General features: G+C 42.8%; 2 protein-coding genes and 1 long non-coding RNA gene across 3 annotated transcripts in view; 1 reads left to right on the forward strand and 2 right to left on the reverse strand.

Moving 5' to 3' along the window:
* Window positions 1–6777: 6777 nt before the first annotated feature.
* LOC116327380 (inhibin beta A chain-like) lies at window positions 6778–10654 on the reverse strand. The gene is made up of 2 exons (XM_031748962.2): window positions 9979–10654; window positions 6778–8171 (listed from the first exon to the last, which is right to left on the reverse strand). Exons 1-2 carry the CDS (start codon window positions 10373–10375, stop codon window positions 7396–7398), a joined length of 1173 nt encoding a protein of 390 aa, XP_031604822.1. The 5' UTR covers window positions 10376–10654; the 3' UTR covers window positions 6778–7395.
* Window positions 10655–12544: 1890 nt separating this feature from the next.
* On the reverse strand, window positions 12545–14952 carry LOC120437085. The gene is made up of 3 exons (XR_005610815.1): window positions 14885–14952; window positions 12699–12790; window positions 12545–12622 (listed from the first exon to the last, which is right to left on the reverse strand). It is a non-coding gene; the product is annotated as an uncharacterized LOC120437085 (long non-coding RNA).
* Window positions 13545–15327, forward strand: part of LOC116327375 (amphiphysin) — a 32078-nt gene continuing 30295 nt past the window's right edge. The window contains 2 exon segments of the mRNA XM_039607805.1: window positions 13545–13754; window positions 14425–14505. Coding sequence (XP_039463739.1) covers window positions 13686–13754; window positions 14425–14505 — 150 coding nt within the window. The 5' untranslated portion in view covers window positions 13545–13685.

Consider the following 15327-nt stretch of genomic DNA (forward strand, 5'->3'; position numbering starts at 1 on the left):
ATGAAAGGCCAATGTTAGGCTCCAGTTAGCTAATGGTAACCGAAATTATGCGATAAGCAAATTAGTAATTAACATATATAATGTGAGTTAATATTGTTTGTATATTCTTTCAGTCTAAATTAACAGACTATTACAAACTTGCATCGGTGTCTGTAGTAAGTGGTGGTACCTGCAGTGTCTTAACCATTAAACAAGCTAATGTGGGGCGGGATATGACTAGTTTGTTGAAACATGTCTGCTGCCAATGTGACTGCGCACACATGGTAACATTACCAGCACATAGCCACAGCCGCTATAAACATGCTAAAGGTCAATCTAGCTTCTGTAGTCAGCAGCTGGAAGACTCAACACAGACACAAGATTCAGTGTAACGGTTATCTAAATGTTGTGTGTCCTGTTTGTAAGCCCAGAAAAAGAAATTAAATAAAATAGCGACCTTGAGCTTCAAGCTAATGTAAGCGTAATGCTATAGCATAAAGCTAATGCAATGATGAGGTTGTTAAATTAGTAAAAATACAGTAAATATATCCAACATGAATCATTTATATTTTGGTCTAAACATAATTAAGTCTCACGCCTTTCACTTGTTTTAGAAGGATGTTCAGTCTTTTAAAACCAGTCATGTCAAAATAACAGAAAATAGTTATGTTTTCTGTTGAAACTCCACCCCCAGGGTGTGTTCTGCAAGGAAAATTCACTGTGGCAGTCCGCCATTTTTGTCTTCGCTTCGTTTACCTTTGGTGCTGAGCTTTACTTTGTTGAGGTAAACTGAAAACTACATGTTTGAGAGGAAACGAAGAGAACATCCATTAGATGGGAAGTTTTCTCATGAATTGCCGTTGAGCAACATAATGGAAAAAACAAGTCATTCCTTAAGTTAACTAACGATAATGCTAGCTTAAGCTGCGGGACAATATTATGTGCATTAGCTTTTTTTTTCAGTGTGTGCCCAGTCACATTCACTTGTTTTTTCTCAGTGAATACAGACTAACAAACTTGTGTCCATTTAGTTAACTGGTTGTACCTAAAATGTTTTAGTTAAACAGTTAAACAAGCTAGTTTGCCATGGGGTGGGCTCTGTGTGTGTGTGTGTGTGTGTGTGTGTGTGTGTGTGTGTTCCGGGGGGGGGTGTGTCTTCACTAAAGTCGGTTTATTTAGGGCATGACACCTATGCAGTACTCATTAGGAGAGGAAGTGCATGACGTAGGGCTTTATTTCATGTTCTGGGGCAGTGAATGTAATGTACTGATAACATGTTAAAGACACAAAAACCCAACAAATTATTTTAACTGATTTATAGAGAGACTGAGAGGAGGGCTTAAAGTGATAAGAAAAAAATGACAATATAAATATGTTAAATTTATTTTTTCTGTATCGATATATGGTGCTCATCCCTGCTGAAGGGCAGATTGGTGTTGCTTCAGAACAATTCTCTAGCGCTGTTACGTAGAGGTGTTACAGTTAAGGTTTTAATAACATTATTTTATTTACTAGGGAAGATTTGCATATGTTATCTCACATTCTGTAAGGTAAATTTTCTGGAAAGGTCAAATTAACTAATTTAACTAAGTATTAATGAAAGACCTTGATGTGTATATGACAATAATAGATGTAGTTTCTGGGTCATTTTCAGAACTGCAAAATGGCCAGAAGGAGGCAACTGCTGTGGTTGCAAACAGGCTTTGGGTGGTATGGAAGTAAGGGCAGCTATGGAACTGCTCAGCAACATGGGACCCATAGCTAATAAATAGTAATATGACAAAAATAACAACTTTGTGTGGATGTAACCTTGTGAGATCTGAGATTTTGACTGCATTTTATGTGACAACTTCTCCTTTTAGATAAATGCAGAGTTTAAGTGCATTACCACCATGCCACTGCAGTCCAGATTACTCTCGCAGATAGCTGTGCTATCTGACAAACTAATAAAGGTCTTCAAAAGGCGAGGAGGACAAATAGGAAGAAGACTTCAGAACATTCTGGAGCCCACGGCCCAGGTAAGAAAAAAAATAATTTGTGTATACACTTTAGGGAAAATAATAATTTTAACAAAATACTGCTTGTCACTCTATGCCAGGAGTATGTTGAAAATCACCTGGGATTTTCACAATTTACCATGGGTGCGTTTTTCTTTTCTTTTACCTGCATTAGAACTATGTGTGGAGTTCATAGTTGAACACCTCTCTATGCTCTGACAGTATTCTGCTTCTTTGCATGGAGATTTCACTTCAGAAATGCATTACCTTTTTAAGCATTCTGAGGACTCAAATCACATGCTGTAATGAATCCATTTTGTTCACCTAATGTGTTAATGTTAACATTTTTGGAATAGTGACACAGATTAAAACAAGATTTGGTATAATGTTCTTTGACCAGTGTTCTGTTTAATTAAATTGTGGAATTCTGCATTTTCTAGGCCACAGATGAAGCCATTATCCAACGATCTAATAAGGAAACAACCATGGAATTTACATCATAAAGTCAAGAGATGCCAATGGCAGCCCTGAGGACATCGGGATAGTCCTTGAAGGCCAGAGAGTCTGGCAGGATTTGGATAACTATACCCTAGCAGCTGCAATGCTGTTTGGACTAATGTACACTGAACCTCACCTACCCACTGGAAAAGTATACCTTCGAGGTATTATAGAAACTGGTTATGGAGCTCAAAAGGAACAGCCTTTCAAAGAAGGCCCAGGTTTTCAGGACCAGACTGTACGATTGAACAGTTTTCCAGTTATGATGTGGGAACAACATGTTTACCTCTTGAATATGTACCATCCTTTCTTTTAAGCCAGCACTGGTAAAGTTGCAGTACATAGTGAAACTTATTTTTCTGGCACTTTTCAACTGGGGCCTTTATTACTGCAGTGTTCAGTGTTCACTTTTCAAGCCATGGCTCTTTTGAAAAAAAAATTCAAACTTTGAATGTCCATTTTCTCAGTGGAAATGGTGCCTTGCACCAATTTCACCAGTTTGCAATTTCTTTCCCAAGGTGCACCACTACAAACAGATTGCATGGTCTAGTATTAGTGATTGTGATGTTTAGTGATAGAAGCAAGCCAATACTAATCAGTTTAGGTCTCTTGGTTTTGTGCCTGTGGGTTATAATGTTATTTTAAGTCTCTTCTTTGTGTCATTTTAATAATTACACCCCTGTTGCCATATTACCTTATGGCTCTTACATTTAAAAACTATTTTTACATAAGCGTGATGTCATAAGGCCCCACAATGTTGAATCCAGGTTACAGCAGATAACTTTGAGGAATGTTGTGGAATGTTTTCAAGAGATGCATTGTACAAATATGACTCATGTATATTTTGGAAGCCTGAATTGAAAGTCCATTGTTACAACTGTGTAGTATTTTCAAAAATACAGGTCATTGTTCAAAAATGTTTTGCTTTTTTCTTTGATTGAAAAGTGTACAGTACATACAGTAATATCAGCCTTAATTTAGTTTTATTTATTGAACACTCAATTATATATTAGATTGTATATTATATATTAGAAATTTGTTATAAAATAAAATAAGCTTACCATAAAATAATCTTGTCAATATAACACATAGTAGTCCAATACAATTAACACAAAAGTTCATGTCTGATAAACAAGTGGTTTCTATAAATATTTGACCGAATGAAAACATAACAACAACATAAAAAAAGTCATGTTCATGTTACCAGAAAAATGTGTGCAGGTATAACATAAAAAACTAAGGTTAACCAAACATAACTTAATTTCGTGCAACCGATTACAATAATTTTTTTATGTTTATCCCACTGATTATTTTTTTCAGTGCAGGAGACACAGACAATATATACACAAGAAAGAATCAAGGCAGAGAAGAAGCATCTGAGGAACACAGCTGAACATAGTCTGACTGATGAGATGGGAAGCAGAACAGAACACAATGCACACAGGAAGAGTGTCATGGCGGGGATCACCGGTGTGTTTGTAGAGTGGACCCAAAAGCAGAAATGGGAGAAATGAACTGAAGTTTAAGCAAAAAGCGAGCCTTTATTGCGACTGATGCAAAAAAACAGAAAAGCAAGGCAAGGCGAAAACAAAGGCGGACCTAAACTAAAACCTAAACTGGGAAAATGGTGAAAAAAGACAAGAACATGAAACTGAATGGGAACATGCAAAAATGTAACTGTGCAATAATCAAAACAGCATGAATAAGAACCTGAACAGTAGCAAAAACTCTGTGACCTGACATGAAGACAAAGACCGCAGGAGACTTAAATACACAGGAGGATAATGATGGAAGTGGAAACACCTGGGGAGACACGGCTGACACTAATGAACATGACGCCACAGGGGAAGCAAAACTATACACACTGGACATGGAAACACCATACAGAGGGCACGAGCACAGATAGACATCAATAACTAACAGAGGAAACTAGACCCAAGATGACAGGGAAACAAAGGAGGAATGATAACAAAACTAAGAATACAAATATTAAGCAGGGATCACAACTATTGTATCCAAAATCAGGAAAGAATCGAATCGAAACACCCTGGGTCACAGACAGACTTTCAGTAGTTTACAGTGTAATTAATCAGATCTGCTATTCAGATATTCCAGAGTACACGTGACCTTTAGCCTTTAATACTTGTAAAATACATTTACAGTGCGTATTATTGTACAATAAGGTTCATCAAGTACAGTGAGGCAACTGTTGTCATGATATAAATTCAATTCATTTTTCAGTTCAATAAAATGAATTGAACTGATGTCCGATGTAGACCTCATGGAAACCAAACATTAAATTTTACTAACATTATATATAATGTCATTAATTATAAACAAAACCTTCAGGAATGATTTCTCTGTTTTACAGGCAATACATTTATGTGTTATCTGTCCCGTCAACTCTTTCATACTAGCAGTGAGCACAACTTTAGTAACCAGAGGGTATCTCACTCGTTTCTAATGTTAATAATGTATTGTTTTATACAGAGGAAACATGCTACACATTTCACAAGAACACACATTTTAACCAAGTGTTAATAGAAATATAAAGGCTCAGAGCAATGTTGACTCCTGTTTTTTTTTTTTACAGTATATGTTATGCCTAGTGATGTGTTCATGATGATTTGTGTTATTGGGGATCTAACCCATCAGTTGTAGGAATCTCACTTTGTTTAGAACAAAGACAATGGACTGATGTTATTGGTGGTTTTCTCATGTAATTGTTTGTGTGAATTTAAACAATTTAAGCTAAAAGTTAAACTCTCACAAATTCGTCTATTTGGGTCCAACAAGTTCAAACCTTCCAAATAGTACCTCCCTGAGCTGAAGCTGGTCATTGTCCAAAGAGTTTCATCAGTGCCCAGTGTGCTGATAAGTCTGATAACCTCAGTAACTGCTGGAGTCTCTCCCAGGATTCAATGGGTGAGGGTACTGGCCCTGTTTCCAGCCAATCACAGGCATCTTAGCTTAAATGTTTCTGCATTCTGTTTGTTTTTTTTGTACTTTTGTCTACAACCCTTCAGGACATCTTGTTTTTTCTCAGCCTGCAGCTCTGTGGGCACGTTTGAAACTGACTCCTGATGTTGTGTTTCGGGCTCTTTTCATCAAGTGTTTCTGTGCTCCAGTACCCAGAATTCTTTGGGTTTGCCTCAACAGTCTTTGTGGTTCTTAAACCAACTTGTTAACTCAGCGATGAGTTTGTAGGTCAGTGAACAAACAGAGCGCCACCATGCCAGCTGGCTGCTCCGCTGCTTTCAGCCTGCGAAGGTTTAACTTTACCAGTGTCAACAGCCAATCAGGGGGCAGAACAGACAGAGGTGAACGTGAAGGAGCCTCTCAGTCTGCCAGCCATTGCTCCCATTTTTACCTGCAGACAAAGAGCTGGCTCTCAGATTTCTCCATTGCTCTGAATGGCTTTGTGAATGTGTGAAAACAGAATTCAGCTCAGAGCTGAGGGGCTGGGTCTCTTTGGACACATGCGTCAGGAGTCCAGCCTGCATGTCCAGGCCAAGATACTGAACCCATCAGGGTGTGAGTGTGTTTGTGGATGTTTGAAAGGTGCTTGAGTACAGAAGAAAAGTATCTGTATGAATGAAGCTTGTAGTAAAATGTGCTTCGAGGAGAAAAGAGCTATTTAAGAACAAGTCTGTTTACCATTTACAGCATGAATAACATCAGAGAGTAGCTGCCTGAAAGTTCCCCATAAGCAGGTCTTCCTCTGAAAGAATTAGGGTTCGAGAATCAAACAAAGGTTGGTTGTAAAAAAAAACCCTTTGAAACCTGAAAACAGAGCGGCTGGGTGCCAGCAATCACACCAAATCTGAAATAAAATGACTGATCTGCAGTAAATTAAATCACTTCCTGCTTTTCAGATCTTCATTTTGCTTTAGTCAGGATACACTTTAGTGATGTTTGAGCCAGCCCCAATCTGTGATATTAACTCGTGATTGACCTTGATAAACCTTTTAAAACAGGGTGGGGAACTCCAGGCCTCGGGGCGGTGTCCTGCAGGTTCTAGATCTCACCCTGGGTCATCAGAGCTGAATTACATGATTAGTTCATTACCAGGCCTCTGGAGAACTTCAGGACATGTTGAGGAATCAGCTGACACATCTAAAACCTGCAGGACACCGGCCCTCGAGGCTTGGAGTTCCCCACCCCTGTTTGAAAGAGTTCATAATGGCTGAGCTGTTCTCATTTTGCAGTGCAAGGTTTGTCCTGAGGGTGGCATGAACTCTCACAGAGTCACTGAAATGCAAAGACTTGTGTTATTTAGAGTTTTCCAAAGACAGAGACAAAATGTGGATTGGTAGTCCGTTTAATGAGAAAACAATCAATGGAAATAAATTACAGAAACAACACATTTTACAATTAAAGATTGATGTGAAGAGAAATGTCTTCAGTTTGTTTTTGTTTCAGCAGATTAAAGGTTTAATCTGACACAGGTGGATTTCAGCCGTTTGTCTCTCAGGAAAATGAACCAAACGTTTGTCTTTGGCTTTCATCTGAATCCTCTCAACTCAAACTGAGGCAATGCATCTAGAAATACCTATTACTGTGCAAATATCTATATTCAGTGTGTTTCATAACAATAACGAAAATAAAGTTTGGCTTCAGCAACCAGATTAACTACTTTCAGCTTCACTGGAACATGCTAATATTGTGGAAACGTTCTCTGAGCAGCAGAAAACCAACACTGATGAAGCACACAGAGACATCCACGTTGCATAGTATCCTCAGCACATTCCAATGTGGAAAAGTCTCTCCTAGTATGAAACACAAAGATTCACTGAACACAGGAGATTGTCTTTCCTGGGAAAGAGTGCATCAGATGTTTCTTCCTGCAGGTTGCAGGTTTGACAGAATATTTCTCAGAGGTTCTCAGAGGTTTGCTCCCAGCGGAGCAAAAGCCAGCTGTTCACGAGCAGCCGCACTCCTCCACGATCATATTCTGGATGTCCTTCTTGATGATCTTCTGCTCTTCGTTGTAGTAGAGCATTGACATTGCTCGCAGCCTCGTTGGCACGCAGCAAGACTTGATGTTTTGAAATGGGCTGTAGCCTCTCATGCGATAATGGTTGATGACCGTTGAATGGAAAGACAGTGGTGAGCTTCCAATGCTTGCCATGTGGTTTGGACAGTCGCCTTCACAGTAGTTGGCGTGGTAACCAGCCGGAGCGATGATCCAGTCGCTCCAGCCGATGTCTTTAAAGTTCACGTAAAACTCTCGTTTGCAGCAGATGCGGATTTTTCCATCGCACTGCAGAGCTCGTTTAGCTCGTCGCTTAGCCACCTCCTCTCGAGCTTGAAGCGCCACCATGAGGAATGGCCGGTGTGACTGATCTCGTCCCGTGGCCAGTTCACCGTTTGCAGGTGTCAGGACGGGAGCGGCACCTGCCTCGAGACATAGAGGACAGGAAACCCGTAACCTAAGAGGACTCCTGCCGGCATCCAGTAGATTCTGAACAGTGCGAGGAATGGCAAGGGTGTGCCAGCCACTACGACGGGTGTCCACCATCTTTTCCGAAACACAGTCCTCGTCATCATCGTCACGATAAAGCCGCAGCATCACTTTGCTTCTCAGGCGGTTCATCTTTGACATTTTCAGGAAGATCCAAACGTTTGCCTGCTCCACCACAGACGAGCCACTGTCCTCCCTTGAAATGTCAAAGGTCACCGTGTTTGGCCCATTGCCTGTGAAAGAGAACAGTTAGGACATTAGCGCTGTGTCACATTTACTACACAGAGTCAGAAAAATTCAGTCTAAAACAGTGTGATCTCTGACCCTTGACGATGACAGAGGGGCATTCAGAATTCAGTCTGATAGTCTTTGACCTTTGACCTCTCAGATTGTATTTTAAGTGGAAACTGGATGGGTTAATGTGGTTTAGGGTTAAGTCTGGGTGGGTTAGGGTTGGTCTGGGCGATAACCTGTGTCTGCGTTTGGGAAGATATCAAATAAAAAGTGCTGAAGATGCCTTTGGAAAGTTTGTTTTTCCCTGAAGGGAACAAATGAAGAACTTGAAACCCTGACCCTGGTGTTGCCCCCCCCCCCCACACACACACAAATTTTAATGAGTGAACAAAGTCGATGTTCTTAACGGTGAAAGCTTGAATGGAGCTTCAGCCTCTAAATATATTCAACATGAGGAAAGGAACTAAAAAAAGACCAGGCCTGATTTCAGGGAATGATGTTAATGATGTTAACAAGCCTGGTCATATAGGACGCTAACCCCGCCCCCACCCACCTGACACCACCCCAACAAAAAAAAGGCCCATCCTGTCTCAGTGCTTCCTTCTTTGTCTCCTGTTGGAGAATAATTAGTGAGGCCCAGATTTATCTGAATGAACAGATTATTTACGCGCTAAGATCACTTGGTATGCTCGCCCGAATTACTGTGCACTAATTTGGGCGAGCATCCTTTGAGGGGCCTTTTGATAGAGACAACTATTTATAGAACAAAGCAAAGCAGCAGGCAATGTGACGGGTCCGTATTCACAGGAGACTTTAAAGCCTTTGCAACCATCATCATCTTCAGTAAGTCACAGTAGATTGAGAGCAGATTAATGACAAGCAGCAAAGGTTCTGCCAGCAAAGATCTACCGCTGGTCAGACCAATGTTTCCCTCATCTTTCATCTGTTGAGACTTTCTCCAGCTGTTTGTTCTCAGTGAAAACACCTCAGAGAAGCTCTGTGGATTTAAGATGTCCTCATATTGATTGTTGCTCTGAGTCTTTGTGACCCAAACCAGCTGATCATTTGAACATTCCTGTTTGAAGTAAAGGTTGACCGCTGATTGGTCACCAGTCTGTCTGATGGACATCTTCAGTGACTGTTTGAACTTTGATGAGAAGTTGATTTGTTAGTTTACATTTTGGGGTTCAGAAATGAAAGACACAAGGCTGTCGTTCCATCAGAGAACCCTTCCTTGTTTCTGTCAACAGAACAAACACGTTTATTTCACTCAGAGACAAACTGGAAGTTTCAGCACTGCAGTCAAACGCATGAATGTGAGCTGAATGTTCTGACCTGAACATGAAAACCTGTGGCTGAAATCTGTAAACACACTTTGACCTCTTTGGATTATTGTGAATGAGCTGAAAGAGCAAACAGACAGTCTGACATCACTGACGGTCAGTGACTTACTCCACAGACTCCACTGAGTCTGGATCTGCTGACGTTAATAACCGAACCCTGACCCAGCCAAGAGAAAATGTTCCCTACAGACGCTCTTTAATCCATCCTGAATGTCAAAGGCTCATCGTGTCTTCAGTTCTTACATTAAAAGGTTTTTTTCTGCCAGACGCCTCCTCGCAGAATTAGCTTTAATCAGTCAGAAGGCTCAGTGGTGAGCCTGAAAAATTTCTACGGCTGTATTTAACCAGAACTAATAACACTAATAGCACTAACCCTGAACTCAGAAACTGGATGTGATCTCTGTCGGGACAAGAAGATAAAACCACACCTGACGTGCCGTGAAGGTGACGGGACGGGACTCACCTGGCTCTCCAAAGGTGATTATTTCAGATGACGGTTCGGGTGGTGCTGAACTGTCCGTGCCCTGGCCCTCCTGGATCTCCACACTGCCGTCTTCAGCCACATGGGCCACGTGAAGTTTCTTGATGGCGTTGAGCAGAGCGGCACGAGGAACTGGCTGTGTCAGGTTGGGCCGGGCGCTCAGGTGCAGCATGTTGAGAATGTGACGCTTCACTGCCTCCACCATGTCGCTCTGAGCTCCGGACGAAGACGAGTTCCTCCTCAGCTGAGCCAAAGAGCACGAAGGACAGTCAGAGGATAGCGCCGAGTCCTGCAGCCGTGGTGCCGGAGAGATGGTCGGAGAGGCATCGATGAGAAGCCATGCCGAGATGGAAAAGACCACGGCAGAAAGAGAGCACATAATGGTTGGCGGTCTGATGCAGAGTAAGACACAGTAGAGTTTTTATTTGAAACAGGTTTGAGATTCTTCAGACGAAATCTTCTGAAATTCAAGAGACTTCAGGGCGGAAACTAGAAACTCTGACGTGAAGTCGCTGCAGGTCTGATGCGCTCTGAGGCTTGTTCTGATGCTGCCAGTCCTCCTGGTGCTGGCCCGGTGGTCCTGAACTGAACGAACAGTGTGCAGGGTCACTCTACTCTTCCTCTCTGCTCTGTTACAGTAATTATACCTCTCAGCCTGTTTAATCCCTCCCTCCATCCACAGAGGTATTTCCCTGTGAGTCACACACACACACACACACACACACACACACACACACACACACACACACGCACACACAGTGAGTAAAGTCTCTCAGAATATCTCAGGACTGTTTGTAGAGTTTCCTCCTGAATGAACGTCACGACATAAGAGGAGGAGGAAGGAGGAAAGAGGAGGTAGAGTGTCCCTGATTCATTCACCACACACACACACACACACACACACACACACACACACACACACGTGCACACACACACACAAATGAGTCAGTGCAGCGTCATCATCACCTCACGTGGAGGAGAGACTGTCGGTGTGAAATTAATTTTTAGCATGGAGAGAGTTTGTTCTAAAGACCAGAGTCCTGTACAGAGCAGATGGAGCGTGCTCAAAACAGACTACCACACACGCACACACAGTGACATCAACACGCCCTCTGGTGGTGGGAGTCAGGACCTACAGCGTCCTCTTCACCTGAGAGGGACCCTCTGAGTCAGTGGCTCCAATAAGTTCACACAGGTGTGTCAGCTCTGCGGCAGGAAGGAGAAACATCGGGAATATCCACATGTGTGGATATCAGTGAACTGACCGCAGATGTCCGACCTGAACGGCTGTAAAGCCTAAAAATGTGACGCCGTCATAACACTGGTCGAGCGTCAGCTGAAAATGTCACACAATCACTCGTTTGTTTGATCAATTCAAGATGTCAACTGGCAAGAACTGCTTTTTTTGACAAAATTCAAGTGGATGTGAATTTTTGAATGATCTAACTTTTAAATGATGTAATGCTGTTATGTCATTTAAAGAAAAAGCGGTTTGAAGCATCCTGTGTAAAGATGAGACCAGCAGATGATTGGACTAGAGCACTGCTGGGGAACTCCAGGCCTCGAGGGCCGGTGTCCTGCAGGTTCTAGATCTGACCCTGGGTCAACACACCTGAATCACACGAGTAGTTCAACACTAGGCCTCTGGAGAACTTCAAGAGGAGGTCATTTAACTGTTTAAATCAGCTGTGTTGGATCAAGGACACATGTAAAACCTGCAGGACACTGGCCCTTGGGGCCTGGAGTTCCTCACCCCCTGGACTAGAGCAATGATGTCAGTGCTGAGACTGACAGTGTGGAAACATAAGACATAAGCTTCATTTCACTTGCTGGCCCGTCAGGCCAGAGTCCTGACGTCCAGAGCCCTGGCCTGACGAGGTAGCTCTTCTGTGTTGTGCCATCCGCTTTGCCAGGGGTTGTTTGGTTTCCCCGATGTATAAATCCTGGCAATCCTCCTGACACTTAACAGCGTACATGTTACTCTGTTTGTGTCGGGGGACCCGATCCTTTGGGTGTGCCAATTTTTGGCGCAGCGTGTTTTGGGGTTTAAAAGCCACAGAGACACATTGTTTAGACACTAAGAGTTTTCTCTTAGTCAGCGGTTGTCCTTCTCTCCTGGATCATCTAGAGCTTTCTTTAGGTGCCTTCCCAGCTTTGACAAAAGTCCAGCTGGGATAACTACATTTACTCAGGGCCTTCTTGATGTGCTGTTCTTCTGCTTCCCTGGCTGCTGTGTCTGTGGGGATGGTGTTCGCTCTGTGTTGTAGCGTCCTGATGACACCCAGTTTGTGCTCCAGTGGATGATGAGAGTCAAACCTTAGATACTTATCCGTATGCGTAGGTTTACGGTACACGTCAGCTTTTAGATGTCCCCCATTACTGATGGAAATCTCACAGTCTAAGAAGGCTAACCTGCCACTTTTCATATCCTCCCTGCTGAATTTGATGTGTCGGTTCACCGAGTTAATGTGATCCGTGAATTGTGGAACGTCCTGAGATTTGATTTTCACACAGGTGTCATCCACATACCTGAACCAATGACTTGGTGGTGTTCTGAGAGTGGTCTTGTTGCTGACGTTGGGGTCATCCTGTAATCTCTTACAAATTATCTCCAACACTTGAGTGACTGGAATACAAGTGAAGGGAGATGTAACATCGTGCGAGACCATTGTTTCATCTGCCTCCACAATAACATCTCTCACCTTTTCAACAAAATCCCAACGTGTTCTGGATGTTGAGGTGTTCAGAGCTGCCTACCAACGGGCTGAGGATCGAAGCCAGAAGGAAGAACTCCCTTTAAACACAAAGTGGCCCCACACAGGTTAGGGTTTGAGTGCTGCTCAGATGTAATTATATACACAGACACACACACACACACACACACACACACACACACACACACACACACATACACACAGGGGATTGAATAAAATAAAATAGAAGATTTAATTAAACGTGTGTTTTAGCTTTGATCACTCCATGGGTGTAACTTTGTGGTGAACATTGGGGGGGGGGGTCAAGATCACTGTCTAAATAAATAAATAAATGTGAATAAATTCCCAGATGATGAAACATGCCACTATTTTCCTGGTAATAACTGAAATGAGTAAAGAAAATCAACAGCCTATTTATGCAAGATCATTCATAATTTTATTGGGGTGGGGGTGGGGGGTTATATTGGCTGGGTCTGATTATTGGGGGGTCATAACGCCCCTGGAAATTACGCCCCTGGATCACTCTGCTGTTACACAACCAATCACTCCTTATTGATTATTGATCAGAGATCATGACCCATTAGTCCACACCTGGTTGTTAGGGTTAGCTGTCACACCTGTCACAGCTGAAGGCGCTTCTATGCGAGGGTCAGGAATCTAGCCCATATGCGCTGTCAGGCCTTAACATTTGTTCACCTAGAAAAAGAACTTTTTGTTGCTTAATGACGTCAGGCCTTACATCACTTCCTGTTTACTGTAGATTTGAGTTAAAACCTGAAATAGCTCGTGAGTAAGCTGCTCCACCTGCAGATTAACCCGTGACAGTCTGAAAGCTCCGTGGACACACAGACACACAGACACACACACCCTCCAATCAGAGGAGCACTGAGTCCTCGGCCCCGCCCCGCTACACTCACACACCCCTCCCCCTCCCGTGTCTCCGGTAATCCTCCACTCTCTCTCGGTGCGGTCGTCATGGCGGAAATCAAAACGGGAATCTTCGCTAAGAACGTGCAGAAGCGCCTGAATCGAGCCCAGGAGAAGGTGAGAGGAGGAGGAGGAGGAGGAGAGGAGGAGCAGGTGATGGAGGTGATGCGGAGGGCGGATGGAGAAGCGGTGCTGGAGGCTGCAGGAGGCCCGGTCACCACCGCTCTCTAATCCGATCGCTCACACATGAGGATCGATGTTTTACTGATCATCTGCTATTGAGCCGCTCGGAGGTCACGTGATTAGCTACGGGCCGAGGAGAAAAATCATCAGAAATGGAAAAATCATCAAAAACAAACAGAGCGGGTTCTGATTGGCTGAAGCAGATCGTGATGTCACGTGTGCGGTAAAACACGTCACGCACGTTTTCCTGTTGAAAATTAAAGACGTTAGTGACGTATTTGTCAGGTCCAAGGTCGGGAGTTTTGTCCCCGATGTGATGACGTCATTGTGCTACCTTAGTTTTATTTATCAGGCGCAAACAGGGGCACACAGCTGTGAGTTGATGCTTGCCCCTTTCCTCAAACGTAATTGAGGTTTTTCACATCTGAAACAGGAAGCATCCACTCAAAGAGAAATCGTAGAATTCCTTCAGCCCGTGATCTAACACACCTGTGTGACAGGTGGCAGCTTTACTGACCCTGACGAAACTCATCTCACCAGCGTTTGAATCACCAGCGTGAGCGCAGCTCGGCAGCTAAAAACTTTGATGTGATTTCTCTTTCAGGTTCTGCAGAAGTTGGGAAAAGCAGACGAGACCAAAGATGAGCAGTTTGAACAGGTGGTCATCAACTTCAGGAGGCAGGAGGTAAGACATTACCTGGGATAACTTGGCTTAGTTTACCTACAGATTTTATACAGAGCTGGAAGGTCGAAGACTTCAATGCTCTGCTCTGGATGTACAGCTCTCACTGACACTCGAAGACTAAGGCGGGATAATTAATGACAAACTGGTTAATAAGCTGAACTTGACTGTCTCCATATTTGAGTTCATTATAAACCACTGCTGGTGAGAGCAGGTGTTACAGTCAGGCAGTGTGTATGTAAAAAGACCAATGTTTGATCACTGTTTAATCAGCATTCACATTTCTTTCAAAAATTCAAAGACTTTTAATTTTATACAGATGTAAATGTGTAAAATAAGAGTTGCTTTCAAAATAAAAGCAACAAAATTACATTGTGATTACCTGGTAAACGGTAAGCCATTCTCTGATGAGGAGAAACTGCATGATGTATGCTTTAACAAATTTCCCTTTGACCTGAAAGGGGCCGGGCAGCCACGTGACCAGGTGTTTTTAATGCCCAGGTGTGCTGTAGATGAGATCTCAGCCCTTCTAACGGATCTGCAGTGGCGCTATTTTCCAGAGATCTGATTCGTTAGTTGGCAGTTAACAGAATATGTGAGGCGAGTACAGCACCACTTACCATGGCAATGTAACCTGGTAAGAAGTAAACGGTCTGTGTAACCTTGAAAACACAGAGTTAAACTTTAAGTTACCTGGATTCCAAATCCTGCGTCGTAGAGAGCTCAGTTCATGCCTTTAGTGTGAAAAACCTCAGTTTATGTTTGATTTGATTTATATTGTACATAATCACAACAACAGTTGCCTCAAGGCACTTTATATTGTAA

The sequence above is a fragment of the Oreochromis aureus genome, unplaced genomic scaffold (genome assembly GCF_013358895.1).
Source record: "Oreochromis aureus strain Israel breed Guangdong unplaced genomic scaffold, ZZ_aureus HiC_scaffold_47, whole genome shotgun sequence".
In the NCBI taxonomy this organism is placed as follows: Eukaryota; Metazoa; Chordata; class Actinopteri; order Cichliformes; family Cichlidae; genus Oreochromis; species Oreochromis aureus.

Coding starts and splice junctions, on each gene's coding strand:
- LOC116327380 (XM_031748962.2), bottom strand. CDS start 10,375: ATGTGCTCTCTTTCTGCCGTGGTCTTTTCCATCTCGGCATGGCTTCTC. Junction 8,172..9,978: donor AATCACCTTTGGAGAGCCAG/GTGAGTCCCGTC, acceptor TCTCTTTCACAG/GCAATGGGCCAAACACGGTG.